A 14,585-nucleotide genomic window follows, 5' to 3' on the forward strand; every position below is an offset into this window, starting at 1 on the left:
ACAGTTTTGGGCAAAACTTATACAATACATACATCATTTATACCTGTAGTTGCATGTCATGATTTTATGATGGAATTTTGTCTGTCTGTTCCCCAGGCTGAAGGAGAAAACAACGGTTTCGTTACAACTCAGATGCCCTTTGGTGACACGCGAATAGACTATTGGCGTTTGGTATATGAACAGAAAAGTTCACTTATAGTTCTTTTGAACTCTCTGACAGAGGTAAATAATATCTATAGTTTCTGTCTTTATTTGGTTTAAACATCGTAGGGGCCTATCTGGCGATGGCGATGATTAGCATGCCAGCACGGTGCAATGACCTAGGACCCTTTCACCAATACGGTCGCTGTGAGTTCATGTTCATGCTGGCTTCCTCTCCAGCCGTACATGGGAAATCCTACCGGCAACCCGCGAATGGCTGTGGCTTTCATCCGCGGCTTTGCCGGGTTTCCTCCCACCATAATCCTAGCCGCCGTCGTATAAATAAAATATTCTTGATTACGGCCTCTTGTCAATTCATCCCAGTTATAGGGTTTTACTCTAACTGTTCGTGTAAATCCATAAATAGTAACAAATTACGCGCGCCCTAGCACTATGACCTATATTTGATATATTCTGGACATGAAACTGCTGTCTTCCAAATAGTTCATTTAGAAAGAGAAAATGATCTGATAAAAGTTGAAATTGTTCTATGATTTAGTTTAGTTGAATTGTGTTGTCAAATGAATTGTCTTTATTTGCTTTCAAGGCGGATGACACGTACTGGCCCACAGACGAGACTGCGCCGTTAGAAATTGGACCGTTCACGATAGCCTTGTTAAACGCTGAGAATAGTGCATCAATGACCGAATGGAAACTCACTTTAACATATAACAGGATGGTGAGTAGCACACTGAACACCTGTGATGTTTATTCTTGTTTATTTATCTGATTGGTGTTTTACACTGTACTCGAATATTTCACTCATGGGTCAGCAGCCAGCATTATGGTGGTTGCCAATAGACCTTCCTATGAGAGGAAGCCAGCATGAGCTGGACTTGAACTCACAGCGACGGCATGGGTGAGGGGCTCCTGTGCCATTGCTGGCGCGCTAACTTATGGGTCAGTAGCCAGCATTGTGGTAGGAAGAAACCACAGGACCCGTGAGGAACTCACGATCATCTGCAGGTTGCTGGAAGACCTTCCTATGTACAACCGAAGAGGAAGCCAAGTTGAACTGGGACTTGAACTTACATGATGAGAGCCTCCAACATGTAGCTACGTCATTGTCCTGCACTAGCACTCTAACGACTAGGCCTGCATATATCCTCCTGAGTTATGTTTAGCACAATACTTAATTACTGATTCAAGGTCAGTAATAAGTGATCCCACATCATATACCACTCAAATAAATATTTTTTTAAAAATAAATGAATAAATAGATAAAACAATAAATGAATAAATAATGCCTGTTTTTAATCCTCCACATGACATATTACTAAGTCCAGTGGATTTAAGAGCGCATTTTTTACCCTTCTTATTATGTTCTGGTTATGATGGTTTCTAACAATAGAACAACCCTGCACATCTGGTTAACTTCTGTTGCTTCACGGGATGGCCTGAGGGAGAGGACGCCCTTCCCTTCCCGAGGGTCATGGTCCAACTAAAAGCTGACGTGTTCAGATGGCAAAGCTGTACCCAATGCTGGTCCAGTCATTATACATTGCAGGTATGTAAACGGTAAATGATGTAAAGAAGTTCATTTTGGAGGACTTTAACAATTTTCAACCGGTCAAACAAGACCTAATAGTTTTAAACCAGTCAAAAAGACATCTTTAACAATTTTCAATCAGTGAAGTTCACAGTGGGAGTTCCGCAAGATGACTGGGATTGGATTGATTTTATGACTCTACGTAATCCAGTATATATGGCTTTGTTAGACATGGTTTGCACAGATTATTTAAAGTAAACATTTAAAGTTCTTAAAAACAATTCAGAATATTCAGTAAGTCAAGGGTTGTTAAATTTGGGAAAGTTCTTGAAAAGTTCTTAAATCAGACGTCACGTAAGCTGTGAAAACCTTTGTTAGATTTCTTAACCGCTATTCCTTTCTGTGGTAATTTACCTCATAATCATCATGCAATCACCTCATAATCACCTTGCAATCACCTCATAATCATCATGCAATCACCTCATAATCATCATGCAATCACCTCACTACTTTTACTGGTATTGAGGTCGTTTCACAAAGGGATTTCTGGCTTTAGCATAAATTTATAATCCAAATCAAACTCTAAAATATATGCATGTGAGAAGATGAGTTCTTTTGTTCCGGGGATTAAGGTAATATATGACATAATGTTTGAGCGGTGTAACTCTCTATACCCCTAAAATTCATTTTGAATCGATATTTCAGCGCTTAATTTTCCAATAGGCTAACTGATGTCAAAATAGTATGGCCAAATGCCAGCAACCTGCGGATGGTCGTGGGTTTCCCTGAGCTCTCCTCGGTTTCCTCCCACCATATTTCTGGCCTCCGTTGTAAAAGTGAAATATTTTGAATACGACGTAAAACACTAATCAAATAAATAAATTTTATCTTGCTCTTCACCTCTCTCTCTCTCTCCAGAAATGGCAGCGACCGTACATGTTTGTATTGTGTTGTTGACTTCCTTTTGGAGCACCTGAAGCACGAGAGATCTGTTGACATTCTACTGACGGCTAAGAGATTCCGGGAGTACTTCCCCAACGGTCTTAAGTCACAGGTAACACAAGATGCTATATTCATTCCAGATTTTCAACCGCTCATCAATTATTTCCATTTGCTGTCACCTGCTTTAAAATATGTTCTCGTCACAGAATGGCAAAATGTGAGAAATTCTAATATTTATTTATTGATTTATTTATGTATTTGAACTAAAGTTCAGCATTTTTGAGGTGACACATTTTGCTTGAGTCTGATTCATGCATTTATTATAGTGCCAGTTCATTATAGTGCCAGATTCATTAGGCATTCATTATAGTGCCATTTTTTTGAAGCTTGATTAATATCTTAAGTGTTAGCATTGAGAGTCTGATTTTAAGGCCTTTTTATGCTTCTGAAATTCATTCTCACATACCAAATTTTATGTGAAATACAGTATTTATTTATTTGATTTGGGTGCATTACCCTGTACTCAAGAATACTGCACTCCATAAATATACCATGGCTACCAGCATTTTTGGTGGAAGGAAACAAGGTTGAGAAACCCTGAAGTATTTGATATCCAAATGTTTTTGTTTACTTTTCAGAATCAGTATCACTTTTGCTATTTGGCAGCGAGAGCTTTCTTGGAGAATCACCAAGCTTATGTAAACTGCGTGTAACAGAACTGAAAAGGGGCTTGTTTCAGGGTTCGGCCTTAAAGGCATCGTGTCCAAACAGCAGTGAGTATCGATTCTAAACTATCAAAGATCGAATGATATTATCCGATATGAAACAACGATATAGTCCGTTTTCTGTTAATATATGAATTTTTACACTACCCATCGTCCACCCTCATGGAAAAGCCGGAAATCGAGCGGAGATCTCCGATGTGTGTCCTGAAAATACGATAACTCAGTAACTGCTGCTTCAATCTTGACATATTACACACCGCTGAATAGAGAAAGACAATATCATTCGATCTGTGAGTCGATGATTTGAGTCGATACTCATTGACGTTTGACCACATTGACCAGACCGGATCTCAGACCGGATGAGCGGAGCTCAGACCGGTTTTTAGGCTGAGCCTTGTTTAAGACTGTTAGGGAATTAAACAGAGATTGTTACAGTATTCGAGACAGCGGGCGTCTGGACACTTGCCGTTTTTGCTCCCTCCTACACTGAAGCTTTACTCGTGCAGACATGGCGGTGAAAACATCGTGTAAACAACCTGGAAGTTAACGCAAAAGATCTGCTTCATGGCCAAAATTATACTTTGTGGACGTTCACAATTGCACTATGCAGAATGTTTTCTTGTCGGACATACTAGAATTTCTGGTCATTATCAGGCATACATGTAGTCCTTAGAATGTCATTTATTGTTTTTTTCATTTCCCTATACCTCAGTTTCCATGTTATCTTTTACGTCATCAAGTGTAGCTATTCACAGTTTGGCAGTGATGTCATTGCTTGTCTGAGCCAGTTGTCAGCAATTTTTTAATCACGTGACTAGAGTAGGTAAAAAACAAACAGGATTTAACCCTGGAGAGATAGGCATTGATTGAAGATGATTTAAGCTTAAAAAATGAAACATATAGCTTTTAGGTGCGAAATTCTTTCTGGAAAAGTAATCAGGATATATATAGCCTTCAGGTACGACAGTTTCAATGTCCTGGAGTGCTTTACACTTTAAAATCTGCATAAATCAGCATTTGGCCCATTTAGCTCAATGCTGTGTATCACCTCCTGCTCCTTGAGAGGAACACAGGTGGTCAAAACTACAAACTGCCGGCAGTGACTGAAGTGCGCGTCTCAAATGGGAACGCTAAATTTATAACTTGGTTTTTACTTCTACACTTATCGTGGTTATTTTTTTGGCTCAAGAGGAAGTAACACAATGTATTACTGTATAAGTTTGATTTATATTATCAAACAGTTGCTATTTGACTTTAACACTGTATATGATTTTTGGTATGATTTTCAGCAAATTTTTTAGATATGTCATGATTGTGGTCATGTGGGGGAAAGCGGCGTATAAGCCCAATCGTCATTTTAAGAACCTCAGGGTCTCGCATAGATTTAGGCGAGACAAGGTGGGGGCTCTAGCCAACCACACTGACTAGAAGACATGATTTTACAGTAGGTGCCAACGTCACCGTTGAATCGACAGACAGACGTATATTCAGTCTTGAAACTGCCTTTAAAACACACTTTTTACCTACATTAGTTTGCGAGACCCCCACCCTGTCTCGCCTATATCTGCGGGAACTTGCGAGAACCCCTGAAATGCTGATTAAGTTTACTGCATGGCATTGGTGTGTGTTTCGGCTTTTTAGTTTAGACTGGCACGTATGTATTATACCATGTAGGGGCCTACACCTTCACGTTACTTATAGATGTAAATGTGTATAGCCGCATTCAAAGGATTCTATTTGTCACATTGTCTCATCGAATTAGCCCAGTGAAGCGAAAATAGGACAAACGCTAGTTTTGGTGACCGATTCGGTAACCTAAGGGTTAGAGTGTCAAATTCGGGAGACCTTGGGTCACACCCACTAAGAGTCATTCTAAAGACTTTGAGAATGGTACTTGTTGCTGCCTCACTTGGCGCGCAGCACTGAGAGATTGGAGCAAGGAAACAGTACTGGTTGGCCCGGTGTCAGTGTAAAGTGACTGGGTGCGGTGTCATGTCTGGTGTCTTCAGCGTTGTACTTCTGTGTCGGTAGCACTTTGACAACATGACTCCTCGCCATCATATGACTGAAAACATGTTAAGTTCGACGTAAAACTCAAAGCGTACTTACATACTTATTATTTTTCACAAGATTAAACCATGTTCAATTAGTGCTCTGTTATTTTTCACATCACATTCTACAAATTGTATGAAATTCTTGTCCACCTTACCGTAATCAGGTTGCTGAACACAAAGTTATACAGGCCGGGATGTGTGTGCGTCTGCGTGGTGGGGTTATCTTGAGAGCTAGTTGCCACTTATTTCGAGAGTGCAGCTATTTTCCACTGACAGACCCAGCCTTGGACCCTCATTGAAAGTGATACATGTTCTTATATGAGTTTAAAACCAAGCTTTTACAGATTGAGCTGGCTTCCTTTCCAGTTATATGTGGGAAGGTCTTGCGGCAACCAGCGGACAGTGGTGGATTTCTTTGGAGTGTTTGAGTGATCAGGGTTTAACGTCGTACTTAACAATTTTTCAGTCATATGACGACGGAGGAGTCCTTAGAGTGCATGTATGTGTAATGTACCGCCTTGTTGCTGGACGGATTTCTACCGTTCTTTTTATCTAGTGCTGCCGAGACGGCTTAAATACCAAAGACAAGTAACCGGCCCCACCCAAGCCATTATACTAATACAGGGTCAACCAGTCGTTGCACTATCCCCTTAATTCTCAACGCCAAGCGAGGAAGCTACAACTTCCTCTTTTAAGGTCCCCGGTGTGACCCAACCATTGAGCATTGAGTGTAAAACCAGATGGTCACACATGACCGCCTTCGTGTAAGCTGGGATTAAGAGACTGTCTTAAATAAATAAAACAAATAAATTTACAGTTAGAAACTGCAATGGAAATATGATTTCAATATTTAAGATGTGATTTCTTGTTATGCATTTGTACCTGATATGTTCATATTTCCATTCTATGTATTTCTTTATATGTACGTGTGTGTATTATCTGTTGATAAATAATGAACTTTATTGATGCGCTTATATTTTTATTTTTTTAATCTACCTTATAAAGGTCATTTACAACACGAGTTTGTTGTAGCTTTTTGTTGTAGAGGAGGTGGAAGGGGTAAAACAATAGGGTTAAATGTTGCCTATCTTGCTTAAACCACAGCATTTGCACTTATTGATTGAAATAGATTTTTTTTATTTTTGTTTGTAATTTATTTACTTTTGTTTCTCACATGTGTATATGATTGTTTATAAATTCTTATTACAAATGTTACAAAACTTTTCATCAGACATGTTATCATGAACATATGTTGGGAGCTAGGACTGAACATTCTGTGGGGTTTTAACCATTAATGAATATTCAATGCGGAAGAATATTTAAATGCAGTTTTTGTGTATTGACATACATTTGTAAGGCATGAGAATACAACTGGAGTTAAATTGTATGGATACAACTAAAATTTTATTGTTATATAAAGAAAGTTTTCTTGATACAGTAAGGGTCTCTGTGGCCGAGGTGGCCAGCGTGCCAGCGCGGCGCAATGACCCAGAAGTCTCGCACCAGTGCGGTGGCTGTGAGTTGTCCAGCTCATGCTGGCCTCCCAGCAACCAGTGGGTGGTCTTGGATTACCCCTATTTTCTCTCGCTATAATGCTGGCCGCTGTCGTATAAATGAAATAGTCTGGAGTACGGCGTAAACCTCCAGTCCACAGTATATTATAAAAATTTCAATTATGATTTCTGTTTGTTTTTTTTTTTATAAATGAGCAATGCAATTATAAACTGCTCTTCATGCATTACATTGTTTAGACATGTTGAGATTTGTTATTGTTGGGAAGAGAACTTCCCAGGTTACTGGAAATTCCAGTTTTTTCTCCATATTTGTAGCACACACGTATCTATTGTATGTCTTGAAAAGTCATGACAGAGTTCAAGGTTGCTCAGAAGACTGAATAAATGATCTAAAATCTACCTTTTTGGTCGAAATTCGATGTGATTTCCAATAAGCTTATAAAGTTTATAATAACTACAATGATTATGACAAAGTTTTATATTTTTCACAACATTTGCTTCTGGGGTACGCTGGCTTCCGTGCAGATTTTGATGGGTGTGCGCTGTTGTCATTTGGCATTTGTTGTCGAGGCACCAAACATATCTGTGTGCCAGAGTATGTGCCTGGGACCCATTCCACAAGACATTTCTGATTTGAGTCAAACAGTAAATCATTGTCACAATGCTTGGATTTTGGTTATGGAAGTAGAAATTTTGACACAATTTTTTTAGATAGCCTAACATTGATGAGGTGGTAAAGTTTTAATTAACAGGGCGCCAAAAATAATCTCTTAAATCACATTCCAAATTTTGGCTTAAGTCATAACTGTCTTTGTGGAATCGGCTCCAGGGATTCTGTATGACGGATTGGAAGCTAGAGACCACGTAATCTCCATAGCAATGAACTGCATGGGTGAAGAAAACAGTTCTCCCAACGTTATTGCACAGGAAAGTACCTATTTTGGAATTGCTGTCAGCGATCATGTATCCGTTGGATTTGTATAATTTTCAGGTTTAAAGATAGTTTGAGTATTTCTGCACAGCTTTCGCGGTGTTATTGTGTACAAGTAGACCTTCTTGTTCGCCAGCGAAGTGGTAAAAAGTTACCTTTTCCCCAATGATTTAACACTGGGCGGCCATTTTGTTTTCAACATGAAAGGGTGGTCATGTGACCCCCAACTTCCGACCCGTCTTACAGAATCAAACCTGGGTCACGTCATACCAAAGACTTTAAATATAGTACTTGTCGCCGCCTCGCTTGGTGCTCAGCACTGAGAGGTTAGGACAAGGAAGCACAACTGGTTAGTCCTGTGTCGGTATAATGTGAGTGGGTGTCATCTCTGGTGTCTTTGGCTTGATACTTACGTCGCGGTAGCACTTTGGTGGCATGGACTCACCCTGCCACAAGAAGACACTGTTTATGTACACACACCCACTGAATCCTCGTCGTGATATGATGTTAAATACGACATAAAACAACAAGGATGCATACATACAATTGTTGGGCTATATGTGGAGCTGCCATTACCTATGAAAAAATAATGACACTGGTGTTACTTCAGATCTAAAGACAAGGGATCTGAAGTAACAGCAGTCACTACATCTGACTTCAGTGAGACAGGTGTTACTTCAGATCTGCAGCCACTTGATCTGAAATAACAGCAGCTACTACATCTGACTTCAGGGAGACTGGTGTTACTTCAGACCTGCGGGGAGTCAGCGGGCAATAGAACTAACTTCAGGGAGACTAGTGTTACTTCAGATCTGCAGGGAGCTCAGCGGGCCCTAGATCTGACTTCAGTGAGACTAGTGTTACTTCAGATCTGTAGGGAGCTCAGCGGGCCCTAGATCTGACTTCAGTGAGACTGGTGTTACTTCAGATCTGCAGGGAGCTCAGCGGGCCCTAGATCTGACTTCAGTGAGACTAGTGTTAGTTTAGATCTAGGAAGTGACAAGTCAGTGTAGGAGCTCAGCAGCTTCAGATCTAAACAGTAACAAGTCGGTACAGAGAGTAGCTAATATATCAAACTTTAGTGAGATAGACTTGTGTCAAATAAATAAACAGTTCAGATCTAGTTAGCTACAAGTCGGAATTGGGAGCTCAGTATCTACTAGATATGGCTTTGGTGAGACGTGTTCTTTCAGATCTAGTCAGCTGCAAGTCGGAATTGGGAGCTCAGTATCTACTAGATATGGCTTTGGTGAGACGTGTTCTTTCAAATCTAGTCAGCTGCAAGTCGGTATTGGGAGCTAACATCTACTAGATATGACCTTGGTGAGACGTGTTCTTTCAGATCTAGTCAGCTGCAAGTCGGTATTGGGAGCTAACATCTACTAGATATGACCTTGGTGAGACGTGTTATTTCAGATCTAGTCAGCTGCAAGTCGGTATTGGAAGCTCAGCATCTACTAGATATGACTTCAGTGAGACGAGTTACTCCAGATATAATTGCCTTCAAGTCGGTATTGGGAGCTCACCACCTACTATATATGACTTCAGTGAGACGTGTTAGTTAAGATCTAGTGCGGCGTAAAACACCAATCAAATGAATAAATAAACAGTTCAGATCTAGTTAGCTACAAGTCGGTATGGGGAGCTCAGCATCTACTAGATATGATTTCAGTGAGACGTGTTATTTCAGATCTAGCACGGCGAAAAGGTTAAGGAAGTAAGGTAGTTAGCTACAATTGGGTATAGGGAGCTACTAGTAAATGCAAACGACAACAAAATCTGAAGAGATGCAGGTAGAATATAAAGATACAGTTAAAATTAGGACGGTGATTATTGAACTGGCTCTGTACTTCGGCCAGATGGTGAAAGAAAAACCTGTGTGACACCCCACGGCAAAGGGAGAACACTGGACTAAGGGGGATAAACTCACCCAAGTTACACAATCACCACGGAGCTCGGTGAATCACCGAAGCCTATACACCACCAAAAAGCCCTCCTATGTAATAATATTGTTTATCCTGTATTATTGATTATCGAGTTTATTTGTTTATTTATTTATTTCATTGTGATTTAACACTATCTTTTAGAATATTATACTTATAAGATGGCATTCAGTTTTATGAGTGAGTGTAGGACACGGCAATTCCCGGAATAAATCAGCTGTCATCAGCAAAGGACTGACAAGAATTCCCCCAGATTTTCACCAGCAGAGGGCGCTCCAACAAACTACACCTACACGTTGACGGCCTTACAAGCATTGAGTTTTCATGATTCAGTGTTCAAGCTCACATTAAGGTTAAATAAATTTATTAATTTATTTATTTATTTATTCGATTGGTGTTTTACGCCATACTCAAGAGTATTTCACTTATACGACGGCGGCCAGCATTTGGTAGGAGGAAACCGCGCAGAGCCCGGGGGAAACCCACGACTATCCGCGGGTTGCTGCAGACCTTCCAACATCCAGTGTCATGCATTGATTGATTTATTTAATTGACGGCGGTCAGCTTTACGGTAGGACGAAACCCGGTAAAGTCCGGAGGAAAACAACGAACACTCGCAGGTTGCTGCAGGCCTTCTCACGTACAGCCTGTGAGGAAGTCAGCTGGACTAGAACTGACAGCGACCGCACTGGTGAGAGGCTCCTGAGTCATAGCGCCGCGCCATCATGCATTGAGGCAACAGTATAAATATAGCGGCATCGAAACACGTCGTTATAGCTTCTTTAATGCAAAACCATAATTTGTTCATTTAAAACAGCACTTGCTTTATATTTATTGGAATAATGCATACAATGTCTACAAACTTTATATAGAGTCGTGTTGCAAATTGTTTAACAATACACAGAAATATTATTCTAAGGCACCCAGGGGATGCTATGAACTAATTAATACGACAGACCTGGTCTTTACAGTATACATATATAATACATATTGGCTTACAATAAACATAACAAATGTTCACAACGGTATATATGAATGTAAAATGTGCCTTTTTTTTTTACTACTTATCCAAATTTAATCGTTTGAGACCTGAATTGTAACAGGTCAAAGCCAGAGAGAGGTGGCACAAATAATTGATAAATGTCACTTACAAACAGGAAACAAAGTTATTGAGTGCAAAAAATACATTTTGCCTAAAAAACCGTTAGTTAAACTTATTTATTTATTTGACTGGTGTTTTACGCCGTACTCAAGAGTATTTCATATATACGACAGCGGCCAGCATCTTGGTAGGAAGAAACCAGGCAGAGCCAGGGGAAACCCACGACCATCCGCAGGTTGCTGAAAGACCTTCCCACTTACGGCCAGAGAGGAAAAGTTTAGTTAAAGTATAAGCTACAAGCATACAACATCTTTAAAAATGGACATCAATTTAGATCGATCCCGACAAGGAACCAGTTTTTTTACCAGCTTATTACCAGCTCACGCCATGTTTTCCAGTGTATATGTAAGTATTATTTTATATTGTTAATTATGTATTTATTGTACATTTTGCAAGAAAATTCCGAAACATCATTATTATATACTTTTCAGCGATAGTCATTTCAAAAAGTCCAAAGAAAAAGAATTAAATTTACTTTGTTGATTTCATCGCCCAGCCGGATGAAATCTTAAATATAATCAATTAAAAATTGTTCCAGAACCGATAATAAAAATGAATTGCAGCTTTAATGGTGATTTTAATTTAGATAATTTCAAGAATATTCTGGCAATATTTTAAAAAAATGTTTTTCTTTTCCTAAAATTACCTACCATGTTAAAGCAAAATGTGAATCTTCAGGATTGAGAGCCTACATATTTACAAATGTCCATAAAGGATGTTTCTTCAGTACATCGTGCCCTAACTAGATTAACCGTTTGATCACAAAGCCAAGCGGCTCAGTGAAAGAAATAACGTCGGCCATGGACATTTTGCTAACTGTTGGGGATAAAAAAATTCCAAGGCTTAAGTTGTGTCCAAAAGGTATCATCTTTAACTATACTGTTTTCATACTTATAACTAATGTTAATAAATTCACACCAAAAATACTTCACGCTTACACACACTAAAAAAAGTAGTTTTCGCCATTTTGTAGCTTGACAGGTTCCGTATAGTCGGGTAGTAATAGGACAGGAAGGTCAGCAACTTGACTGTGCATCTTCCCTGGGGAATACACAATAAAGAGGAGGATCGCCCACAATAAGCCCAAGTTCCGTAGCCTCTATTCCAACGTCCGTGTGTTCCGGATGGCTGGGCTCTGCTTCCAAGGTCGTGACTGTTGATCTGTGCACCAGCAATGTTGTCGTCTTACGACATAAGAGAAACTACATCTAACTGCTTAAGACGACTACGGTACCAGGCTCCAGACCCAAAGCTAGGTAGGAGAAAGCTGTAACAAATAACGATAACTAATGATAATTTTATGAAAGGCAGTTTGGGTTGAAATGTTGCTTATTTCTTTTGCCAGCTTAAGATCGCCATTAACGTTCCCAATGGACTGGCAATTGTACAAACTATCGCTGTGTGAAGCCATGGCAATAAACTGCTGGTCCCTAACCAAAGTCAAAATGGCAATGAAACGAGTCTCCTCCTTTATCAAACAACTTAACTACAACTACCGACAATACACCACGTGTTTGTAAACTTTGGTTTTACCGCAGAGGCAGGTACAAATTCCTAAAGAAGCATGTACAATTATCAATCACCCAAAACACAAAAGTAGGGTATTAATTAGTCAGAATAGTATAATGAATCATGTATTGAAAACGCAAATAAATTACTTCATTTAATTTTGTCCGTTTGTCATGTTAAATGCTTGTCTTTTTGTCGTGTTAAATGCGTGTGTCTGTTTGTCGTATTAAATGCGTGTGTCTGTTTGTCGTGTTAAATGTGCGTGTCTGTTTGTCGTGTTAAAGGCGTGTCGTGTTAAATGGCCTAGTCTGTTTGTCGTGTTAAATGCGTGTATCTAATATTATTTTCACACAGTTTAACGCCATAAATGCAGTATCCCAAATATTTACTATTTTTGTGCGCAAAGAAATAATACTACAACAAAAGACTGTCGCATGAGGGGCAAAACCAGAGCAGCAACGACAGTGTGTTCGTTGGTAAATGGTCACACGTGACAAGCGAAATCTGACCTTTTGTCAGTTTACCACTATCAGAGTGCCCTGTATAACACTACATCTGGTTTATCAGTGCGACAGATTCGAGGAATGGTACAATCATCACCATGTTTTCACTCGCTATGTTGTAGTTTTCAACCTACGTCCTAACATAATCATATTGATGTCATCAAGTAAAGAATATCGATATAACTATGTCGCACTATTGCGACATAATGTTGTTTCCTCTGACTCCCGGATATTTAAATTCTATTGAAAGCGGCCATTTCAGATCTTCTTACCTTGAACTGTCTTCTCCTTGCCATTCCCTATGACAGATATTCGTGCACACTCGCCTTGGTGAGAGGCAGTGAAGGCTTGGACCAGAATCTCATAGTCACCATCATCAGTCCCACTGCCAATATCTGGTGGCAGGTGATAACTGGATGCCGCCGTTGTGACGTTCAGCGACACCTTCGGATCATTACCTTTATGTACCATGACTCTGTAGCCTGCAGGCAAACAAAAAAAAAACGATATTCTACCTCTTTACAGCTATAAAGTGGGTGAACATTTACAGATATAACCTTTGGCCTTCAGATTCATTCACAATAAGTATCAAAATGACACATGTCATTGTTAAAGAGCCATGCTATATTGTACCTTGAACAAATCAAACAGACACTTTCCGCGTTATTTTTGAAAGAATGTAAACCCTCAGCTACATGTTACCAAATCAACGCCCAAGAACACATAATGTCTGAAGATGACTTAAGATATGTTTACTATCTAGACTACTATTCTCACAATTATTAAATTAGTGCACTTTCAAGAGAAATTGTTACTATTTGTTTATTTATTTATTTATTCCATAGCTAATGAAAGAAAAAAAAACAATAGTACAACATCGATATCGAATGAATTCTTCCGATGCACTAAGTATTCAAAAAATATTTTGTTTCTCACAGAGTTTCTTTCATAACATCTATTAACAATGAGTCGGTTTTCTAGTGGATACTTTATTTCGATTTCATAAAGACATATATCTGATGATTTTACAACAAAATATCCTACCTCTAATTTTGTCCATTGTCATACGATGAATTGATAATCTCCTTGTCAACCTTATGTATATATATACTGTAGTGCCAGTTAGGGTATAGCCAGCGTCTGTATACGTCATCACATCGTGTTGGATGTGTAAATGAAGTGCCAGATAGAGTACAGCCATCATCCGTATACGTCATCACATCGTGTTGAATGTGTAACTCTAGTGGCAGTTAGAGGACGGCCAGTGTCTGTACACATCATCACATCGTGTTGAATGTGTTACTGTAGTGCCAGTTAGAGTACAGCCAGCGTCTGTATACGTCATCACATTGTTTTGAATGTGTAACTGGAGCTGTGCAAATAAATTAAGCACGACTGAGAATTTCCACACATGCAATATAGTATATGGTTTAAAATGTGAAAAGGTTGATCGACATGAAATACTGATCATGTCTTAATCGCATCATTTAAACCTGCGGAAGGCTTCTCTTTGGCTGTATACATCAGTGTTCTCTGCTGTGGAGCTTTGTGCTGAGCAGTATTTTGCTACTTTCACTGCAATATTATATCCGATGGCGTTCACTATGTATTA

General features: G+C 39.4%; 1 protein-coding gene across 1 annotated transcript in view; it reads left to right on the forward strand.

The window, feature by feature from the left end:
* The window catches only part of LOC135463376 (multiple epidermal growth factor-like domains protein 6), a 74,589-nt gene extending 67,265 nt beyond the window's left edge, over nt 1-7,324 (forward strand). The window contains exons 36-40 of the mRNA XM_064740634.1: nt 97-222; nt 749-880; nt 1,553-1,708; nt 2,609-2,744; nt 3,271-7,324. Coding sequence (XP_064596704.1) covers nt 97-222; nt 749-880; nt 1,553-1,708; nt 2,609-2,647 — 453 coding nt within the window. The 3' untranslated portion in view covers nt 2,648-2,744; nt 3,271-7,324. The remainder of the gene's footprint in view (nt 1-96; nt 223-748; nt 881-1,552; nt 1,709-2,608; nt 2,745-3,270) is intronic.
* Nucleotides 7,325-14,585: the final 7,261 nt, after the last annotated feature.

This window comes from Liolophura sinensis, chromosome 3 (genome assembly GCF_032854445.1).
Source record: "Liolophura sinensis isolate JHLJ2023 chromosome 3, CUHK_Ljap_v2, whole genome shotgun sequence".
Lineage (NCBI taxonomy): Eukaryota > Metazoa > Mollusca > Polyplacophora > Chitonida > Chitonidae > Liolophura > Liolophura sinensis.